At 36.6% G+C, this 9713-nt stretch overlaps 1 protein-coding gene across 1 annotated transcript; it reads right to left on the reverse strand.

Annotated features, from left to right (window-relative positions):
- Nucleotides 1–370: 370 nt before the first annotated feature.
- On the reverse strand, nt 371–9185 carry LOC131004739 (presequence protease 1, chloroplastic/mitochondrial). Its single transcript, XM_057931478.1, has 19 exons — nt 8753–9185; nt 8482–8665; nt 6849–7023; nt 6623–6755; nt 6420–6490; nt 6126–6209; nt 5649–5739; nt 4796–5316; nt 4532–4696; nt 4244–4462; nt 4030–4157; nt 3446–3635; nt 3033–3116; nt 2849–2946; nt 2338–2602; nt 2078–2240; nt 1819–1999; nt 1259–1330; nt 371–665 (listed from the first exon to the last, which is right to left on the reverse strand). The coding sequence occupies exons 1-19, from the start codon at nt 9021–9023 to the stop codon at nt 524–526; spliced, it is 3237 nt and encodes a 1078-aa protein (XP_057787461.1). The 5' UTR covers nt 9024–9185; the 3' UTR covers nt 371–523.
- Between the last annotated feature and the right edge of the window lie 528 nt (nt 9186–9713).

A 9713-nucleotide genomic window follows, 5' to 3' on the forward strand; every position in this document is an offset into this window, starting at 1 on the left:
ACATTTTTGTGTTTCGCTTTATCAATGTACGTCGTGTGTTTGGAAACACAAAATGTGACGTGATGTATCATACGCATAGGCCATAGATAGACCCAGAGTATATTTAAGATATTATCCACCACATGAAATGAAACATCTCAAAAGTGGATTAAGCTTCTCAAAGATTAAAAAAAAAGGAAAAAGAAAATTGGACTCAAGTAGCATATTTTGGAAGAGTATATTACCTGGTAGGCTAGTAAAGAGATGCAACCACAGGGGCAAACCATCCAATATTCACGCTTTGGAAATGAGAATGCTGTAGAAGGTATTGGTATTGTCCCATCCGAACCTAACATTCTTTAAAAATATAGAAATGAAAAACTATAGCAGAGGCGAAAAAGTATAAAGTACATTTGATCTTACGAATGCATTCCTTAATTTGCAAATTGAAGGAATGTAATGTATTTGTAACATATAGATCAAAGTGGCATCGTGTACGGGCAAAAACCGCTCTGGGAAAGAATATTCAAACAAGTTCAGTATCTTAGAGAGCTTTCTTCACTTGAAAGAATTCGGGACACGTCTTGTGAGCAGCATCAACATCGTCAGACGACGCCACAGCAACCGCAATACCTTTGTCCTTAACTGCCTCAATAACATCAGCAAATTCTTTGAAGTCATTCAACCTACAGAGATGAAAAATGGTTAAGAAACATGCCTGCCAAAGATGATGATCACAAAGGAACTTCAAGTCAAGTATCAGCGCCATTCCTCATTTTTATGTCTGTATGAGTTATGATTTGCATAAAGTAATTTGAGATTGTGGTGAATAGTATTCATTTTCATGCATGGTAAAAAGATGATGACTTGTGAAATATAGAGCTACTATTTCCCATTTTCCTGAATTCAAAATCTGGTTCTCACTTACCCAATCACATATAATTACGACGAATCCAGATATTGTTTTTTTATTTTACTGCATATAAATGGATAATCATAAATCCAAAACATACAAATTGCAATTTTTCTTGGGAAATCTCAGAAATAAAACAATACCCACGATCAAGAAAGGTTGTTTGCAGTGACTATTAACAATTACACCACTCTTAAATGGACAAGTAGACAAGTTGTTTGGGATTTAATACCCTTCATGATTTCATTTTCATGGTTGATAAAATGAAAACGTTCATCAGAGCCATTTGCAATGGAGACGTGGACAAAGAAATTCAGAGATATTGTACATATGAACTTCCTCTATAGCCAAGAGAATAAGAAGTACCTCGTTGACAAAATTTCTTCTCTTCTAATTTGCCTCTCTTCCTCGGTGACTCCTAACAAATGCCTCATCAAGCTGAACAATAAAAAGTATCGATTACATCCAATGTACAGGCAGCATTTCAGATAATGTATTTATATAAATTTTATTGAAAGCAAACACACACCTACACTGCTACACATAGTCAACATCATACAACATAGCAATATGTGCAACAGCAACAAAGTAGGATTTAAGAACATATTAAGTTTTAAAGAGAAAGCCTTTAATTTCAAAACAAAAGACCCAGTTGGATACCTCAAGTTTCAGACAAACAAAGTGCAAATGCAAGAGTTCCAAGTTAACTTGGTTTCCAAATCCTAGCTTTGTTGTGCCTCCAAACAACTTACCTATTTGAGGTTCTCATTTCTACCAATATTTTCAAAGAAGTGGTGATTGTGCTTGTGCAAATATTACTTGATTGTGTAAATAACGAACATTTATATACAAGACTTAAAATCTCTGGAATATTCTGTCATACACGAACTGATGCATTGCAAAGGCAAGTCCAGTAATTGCCATACCTGCTATATCCCTTGGCATCAGGCAGCTGATAGGAATCGACATCCCCGATGGTTCCAATAATTGCCTTAGTGAGAGCATCATCATCCATTTCAAGTTCTCTCAGAAAGTTGCTTGTTCCATCATATATATCAAGTGTCTTTAACAAATTGGGATCTCTGTATGATAAGAATGAGAAGACACCTGAACAGAGAGTACCATGGTTAGGAAAAAGGAAGTTATAAGGGAAAAGTACCATGACAGTGGCCATATCAATTGCACCTGAGTGAGTGTCAAAATCACAAAATCCTCCATAGGCTCCACCACTGACTCGCACACGGTCCCACAGCCATGTATTGCTTATGTATTTTGAGATGACATATGCACTGCCTTTAAGTTGATAGCCAGTCTCAAAAAGATTTGCTGCTTTTCCAACATAGTTCACCTGTGCTTAGATATTACATGGTTCAGTTAAGTTGCCTACCACAATACTTAAACAAATAGAGATAGTCAAGCAAACCAAATATTCATTTTCTATCAACCTGAGTAGGTATTACAATAGCTTCATTTGTGGGAGGGAGTCGAGCATTCCAAGCAGTTGATCCAACTGGAGAGCTGCTAGGAAGCATATCAAGGAATCTACCAACATACTTCTCTGTGTTCTTAAGATTTTGCCCATCAGCTGTAAGATTTACCAGGCAATCATTTTTTGTAAACAACGTTCTTCGTATCTCCTCAAGAGAAGAAGATATATTGGGCCAGTCGTCATCAACTTTACTTTCAAGAGCTCGTAAAAATTCCAGGTAACTGCAAGCAAAATATGTCATCCATATTTGGGGCCAAAAGAAACATCCGGAAAATAAAAGTATTGGAGTATGGAGGCTTTTATTTCACGACTTAAAGGAAAAATAGGGACAGCTGCCAGAAGCCTCACCCCAGCACAGATAACCAAAAAAAGTATATATTGTGACTGAAAATCTTCATGAAAATAGCACGACAAACTTTGCTGAAATTGCAAAACTTAATATTCTAATTAGATTCCTAATTACCAACCTGACACCACCCATCTGCTCAGAGATCCAACCAGCAACATTGAGCTTTGCATCCATTCTTGCAGCTGCAATGCCATGTCCACTGCCTCTTAATCGGTTCTGGAAAATGAAATCAACAGTTAGCATCATAATGTATCAAGGTTTTTAACATTAACTACTCTTATTTTGTTAGATTTGACAAATACCTCCATTCTTGCTTTGCTTTGCGAAACAAACTGCTTAAATCGCTTTTGGTCTGTCAATTCAACATCTTGAATAACACGGTTGACCTGCGAGTAGCAAATTCACAACTGCCTTAAGCAATCTCCAGAAGTTCCAAAAAAAAAAAAAAGGACAGTGCAGGGAAACCCAATACTAACTTTTCCCATTGAACAATTAACTGGACCTAGTATTCAGTCTAATAAAGCCAAGAGGCTGTGCAACATAACTGAAATATATGGAGAGTGAAACTCAGACAAGTATAAGATGGTAACAAACAGTTTATTCTGATTCCTATTCAAATAATAAACAGCCTTGCTAACAACTCGATTAATGATATCGATGAGGATAATCAACTTAAATGCTTCATCAATTATGAAGAACGATTATGAGTATTTACCAAATTAAATAGATCTTCAGCACGTTCAGACATTGCTTTGCCTCGAACAATTACATGGCTGCATGGGTCATCTTTCCCTCGGACTGATGACGTGAAAGGATATACAGATATCCCACCAGTTTTTCTTCCAATTAACTGGTTCAGCTGCACAAAGTCCAAGTCTTTGGTACCCATCTCCAGCAGTGATTGGCTGTTGACATTACAAATCAATTTAATGAAAACAAAGATGCCACAAGACTATTAATCAATCGAAATCATCAATTTTATAACTAGGACAGTTAAAAATCATGAAACTACAAACATCCAAGACACAACAGCATTTTGTAACAGGTGGTTGGCAGACCAATGTAGTGGCTACAGAATAACGTTTGCCATGTATTAATCTGACTATAGAGTTTCAGAATCCAGATCTAGTGATAGTGTCAGAGATATCGGATATGTAGTCTTTCTTTCGATGGAATATGATTTTTTCTCAGTCATATCTTCAATATACTAAAACACGACAGCTTGCAGCCTTATGACGTTCAGCTCTCATGGCTACAGTCATTAAGTTCCAAAACAAAGACTTCTGATTGCTGTCTCACCAGAATAATGGTACCAAAGGAAGATGCTCTTGCTTCAGTGCACTCATATTGAACACAACTTCAGCATATAGAACATCATTTGTGAAAAGGTCGTGCTGCAACACCTTTATCCCATTGATATCACCCACCTATATAAGCATTGAGCTTAAAGTAAGAAGAATTGGATCATAAGTTTTATAGAATTACTTCTATAGCATATCATCATCCTCATCACCTCAATAGGAATTTGTATAGGCTCTTTAGGAATATCTTTTAAAGACAGGCTTGGTACACATTTCAGAGCTTCTGGTGGGTCGGGAGTCTCCTGTTTCAACTTCAGTTCATGAGTAGCACGAGCTAGTTCAGCAAGATCCTCTTCAGTCATTCTAGCTTTCACCTTTTCCAGATTTTCTTTTTCAGCTGCTTCATCTCGTGAAGCCATCTCTGGATCAGGCTGTCAATGACAACATGAGTTTGTATATAAAAACTTGCAATTACCAACATCAAAAGTAGCAGCATCTACCTGCATTTCAATAGTTACACGGTGTGGGTTATTCAAAATGAATTTTTCTATTAAGGGAGCAAATATTGCTTTTGAGCCTTCTTCAGCTATTCTAACTTTCAATGCCTGTAAAGGTTCTTGATACTTTAATGGCACGAATGGATCCATGTCATAAATCCACTTCCCCTGTCAAATAAAAACTCTGGTCAGACTATTTGAAACTTGAAGGGTGACAAATAATGGAGAAACCAAATTGAAGGTGTGACAATAATATATACTACTTACCATGGAGCGAAGCATGAGCGCTAGGCCACGAGGAAATGATCCGGTATTGTTTTCTCTTAGAGAGAACTCAATTGTATTCATTGATGCTTCCACAGCATCAGTGTCGAAGCCTTCATCTGCCAGCTTTCTTAATGTATTTAAGATTAATTCTTCTACTTTATGAATGTCATCTTCTGATACACCTTTCAGTCCAAGACTAAACTGAGGTTGAAGGAGCTCATCTTCAATCCCCCCACCAACAATTGCATCCCCTAGACCACTCTCTAACAGGATTTTTCTCAAAGGAGAAGCAGGAGTTCCCGTCATTAAATGATCCAAAAATCCCAGGGCTAGCTCAGTTTCCAAGTCTAGAGGCTTTTCTGAGAGGAGCCAATTAAGGCACACCATGTGCTTCTTTTTCATGTCAACCCCGTCAGTAGCAGGATATTTCTCAACAATCCTAACCGGTTTCGCAAACAGTTTCTGATAATCTACTTTTGATTCCTCAGGAGCTGAGTTTGCTTCAAACATGTCAAGATATTCTGCAAAAAGTACGGGATAAAAAGATGAGGTGCAATAAGTTTTATTATAAGGTTTCCGAAAACAACTGATTAGAGAATAACAGTTAAAACAACAATACGGATGCAATTTATTTACATATTTCCCATTTAACATCTATCTCAGAGTGCACTTACACAGATAAATAAAGAAAAAACCATAGCGATTGACATCAAGGGAAATTAAACTGAGGAATCACACCATGTGGAAAATATATGGAATTGTTTTCCGAGTCAATTTACTTCTTTTTCCATTCATCTGGATTCATTAGGCCAAAGAAACGTCAACAATCACACAGATACATGGAATTACATACCACTTAAAATGCGTAGTCTTTCATTTGCATCGTCATCTCCATAAAACCATATCCTGGCATTGCTAGGGTGATAGTATTTACGGTGGAACTCCTGTACATAGACAACATAAAAAAATAAGACACCCTTCGGATTACAGCAAAATATCAGGTAATCATATATGTTTTGCCGCCAGAAGTATACTATATAAAATGAAAGTTGTTGGTGCATTATGAAAACAAGGAAAAGCAATAATAATTTTAATAAGGGTATTTTTGAAATTTTGCATATGAATTAGAGAATAATTAGTAATCAACCCAACTTTAGGTTGACAAAATAATAATCTAATTGAATGATTAGAGTGCGGACCGAGTTATATTATTCATCACGGGTCGAATCATGCAAACCAAACATTTGATTAAGTTGTACTCCATTATTTTATCAATCATGCATTATTCCTCAAACCAAACGCCTACAATGTCAATTGATGGGAAACCAACCTTGAATTCCTCAAAAGTTAAATTAGGAATAACTTGCGGGTCACCACCACTATCAACACCATATGTATTGTCAGGAAAAAGGGCCTGCAGAAAAATAATCACAGTTAAAAAGCCCATCAATATAATCTGTACTCACGAATAGAATCAGTAAATAATATCAGTAACAAACAAACCAACTACTGCTTTTAATTAATTTATCTATGACACATAAGCTGAATCTCGGGACAATATGGTTCGTATACTTCATTAAGCTCAACTTTGGGACAATTAAATCCATAATCTCGAGAAGCTTACCTGTTGGGAAGCTCGGCCTAGTATGCTATCAGGCTGAGAGTAGACACCTTTCATCTCATTGAAAACAACACCTGGAATTTACCATTATCAGATAAAAATATCAGGATGCTATGGACCTGCATGTCATATATGAATGATCTATCAAGGCACATTTGGACTCAAACAGTACCAGGAGAAAATAATTATTAGAAGTAAACACTGACCTTTATATGTGATGTCCTCCGAAGGGTCATTCAGTTCATAATGCCAGCCTTCTTGTTGAAATGTTTTAACATCTTCCACACATTTGGGGAAAAAGACTGCATCTAAGTACACGTCTACTAAGTTATAGAAATCCTGCACACAGATAGTAGCAATATTTTTTAGTTTATAAGGACCTTTGAGGAATTCTCTGTATCTTAACTCTTAAGTTGGATAAAGGGACCAGACCTTTGTATTTGTGGAAGCAACAGGGTAGCAAGTCCTATCAGGATATGTGAAAGCGTTCAAAAATGTATGCAAGCTCCCTTTTAACAACTCAACAAAAGGCTCTTTCAAAGGATACTTTCTCGAACCACATAATACACTGTGCTCTAGAATGTGCGGAATTCCCGTCGAATCTTTTCTGCATCAACAAATTGGCAAGTAGGTACCTTATTCAGTGCCTTATCCTTATTCAATCAGAAGATAAATATAAAAATGGTTTGGTAAGGAAAAGTGATTTAAAAGACTACTTGCTAAAGACTTCCTCAATAGTCTTCCTTTATTGGGGGTGGAGGGTAAGGAAGATGAAATGCTATTAGAAGAAGTAAAACAGTACAAAAGGAACAGTCAGCCCCAAATTAATGAGAGCATCATATTAATTATGCAACTCCAGTATCTAGCTAACTCTGACACCAAAAAGATAATAATATAATAACGCCTCAAACTTTTTATGATTCAAAAAGCACCAAGCCACCATACCACACATCCTCCAACAATACTTCATTAACATAAAATTTTATACTATTTTTTCATAGAGTGTGACAGAATCCAACATAAGCTAGCTCCTTCAAAACATATGTCATAGAGCCATAGAGGTCCTCAGATTGATTCGTACACAACATGCACTAGTTTGGGGAAAGAAGAAGGGAAGGATTAGTTTGGGAAACATTTAATCACCAGAAGTCCAAACGAAATTTTCAGAAATACTTGAAACACAGAAACATGCACCGTTATCAAAGAACATATGTGAAGCATTGACTTTGTTTGCACTATTCAGAATGCTCACCAAATTTTGTCCAAGAATAATATCTCTATGGAACTAGGATTACTTTAATTTCATGGTTCTAAAATTTTAGGATAATATAGTGATACTTGGAGAATTTAAGGGACTAAACAATTGTATCGGCAGCCATAATGGTGTATTTGATATTGTAGCGTTCTGCATTCCTGTCTTTCATCATGGAAGTCTCATTTTTGAGTTTAACACACAGCTCATTCTTTTTCATTCTACTTCTTATTTATAAACAATTATCGATTGTCATCAATAAACCAAGTCCAAAAGATTGATGAAAAAAGATCAAATATCCACAAGTAAAGACTCAGTTGCAACATAAGAGTAATAATCTTAAACATTGTTGTCGAGACATGATTTCCACCCATTTACATGGACAAACAAGATAAGTATGCCAATGAGCCTATCATGAGATGCCAAAATTAAGCAAGTTCATCACTATTATACTTTCCTTAACCTCAAATAAGCCACTACCATTCAGTAGCAACATTAAAAAATCATTAAGCAATATTAGATTCTAGTAATCTTCCATCCACATCCAGATGTACTTATCTGAACTTAAACGCAAAAGTCATAGTGTTAGGTTTTCTTCCATTTCCAATTTGTTCCATGTAAACTCTTAGCAACTAACTGAACCGTGTAACTTAAGTAAGAGCTCACATACAAAAGTATTTTCTGTAGAGGAGTGAAACATGACATACTCGGAATATTCCGATTATGCAGAGATATAACTAACATCGTTCAATTGAACAATCACTCAGCAAAGAGGAGATATCAAAGTCATAATCGCATGAATTGAAGGCTTACGGAGGAGTGCGGAAAACAATGCCAAATACTTTGTTCTCGTCTTCATTGGAAACAGACATGATCTCAGCGCCAGTCTTCTTGTGCTTATACAACACAGCTCTAGATTTACACTCCTCGATAAATTCCTCCGATACTTTCTCAAACCCGAGCTTCTCCGCCACGTCATCGTCCGCTCCCAAAATATCTTGCAAAAATTCAGCAAAAACAGTCAGCTAAAAACATCCGAATTCCTTTAGATTTCACGAAATGAGCAGAAGAACCGCTCAGTTACCAGGTGAAGGCTGGACGGACGAGGTAGCAACGGCGCGTATGGAGAGGGGGCAGAACTGTCCTTTCAGGTGAAGAGAAGGACGGCAGGCCGGCGAGATGAGACCGATGTGTCGTCGGAGGAGGGAGCCGCGGCGGGCGCCGGGGAGCAGACGGTGTCGTCTGGGGATGCGCGCGAGGCGGTGAGCGGAGCGGGAGAAGAATCTGGTGGATGCGAGTGCGGAGGAGGCGGGGGATGTGGAGGAGAAGGAGCGGAGGAGCACCGCACGCTCCATCGCAGGTCTAAGAAAAAAGGGGGGAAACGGCGGAGAACTGGAGAGGCTGTGAGCTCAAGTGTGTAGATATTGTCGTGTGTAAAATGGTTATATGGTGATATATCTACCGTGTGTTTTTGTTCGGAGTTTGGGGGTTTATGATAGAGAAGGGAGGGAAAAATAAATATCAACAATTTGTGGTGCTTTCTTGGGGAATAAGAAGTGTGAAAATTTGTGTTCCTAAAAAAATTACTTGTCTTATTTTTCCTTATTTATTTTATATAGTTATTTTAATTTTAATACCTCATAAATTTTAAAAGTTTGATCTGTTTCATTAATTATCTCAAGTTAAAAAAAAATGAAAAAAAATCAAACTTCGATTTTTATGCCATTTATAATATTAATGCGCTCAATAACAATTTATAAGGCATTGAAATTAAAATAAATATATTAAATTAAAAAAATTAACGCCAATATTGATTATAAGTGAACGGTGCTCATATAAACTACTCATATAGCAAATATTTCTCATATATACATACACATAAGTTGATCGAATTTTTTATTGTAAATATTATAGGAAGTAATTATTTTGTTTTTTGAGTTGGATGTTTTGGGAATAAATTGTTAACATGTTATGAAACATTTCAATTATATGTGTCGTTCATGTTAAATTTTTGAACAGTCTTTCAAGTTTCAAGAATCCGTGGC

This window comes from Salvia miltiorrhiza, unplaced genomic scaffold, assembly GCF_028751815.1.
Source record: "Salvia miltiorrhiza cultivar Shanhuang (shh) unplaced genomic scaffold, IMPLAD_Smil_shh original_scaffold_455, whole genome shotgun sequence".
Lineage (NCBI taxonomy): Eukaryota > Viridiplantae > Streptophyta > Magnoliopsida > Lamiales > Lamiaceae > Salvia > Salvia miltiorrhiza.

Coding starts and splice junctions, on each gene's coding strand:
- LOC131004739 (XM_057931478.1), bottom strand. CDS start 9,023: ATGGAGCGTGCGGTGCTCCTCCGCTCCTTCTCCTCCACATCCCCCGCC. Junction 8,666..8,752: donor GTCCGTCCAGCCTTCACCTG/GTAACTGAGCGG, acceptor AATTTTTGCAAG/ATATTTTGGGAGCGGACGAT. Junction 5,317..5,648: donor AAGACTACGCATTTTAAGTG/GTATGTAATTCC, acceptor TACTTTTTGCAG/AATATCTTGACATGTTTGAA.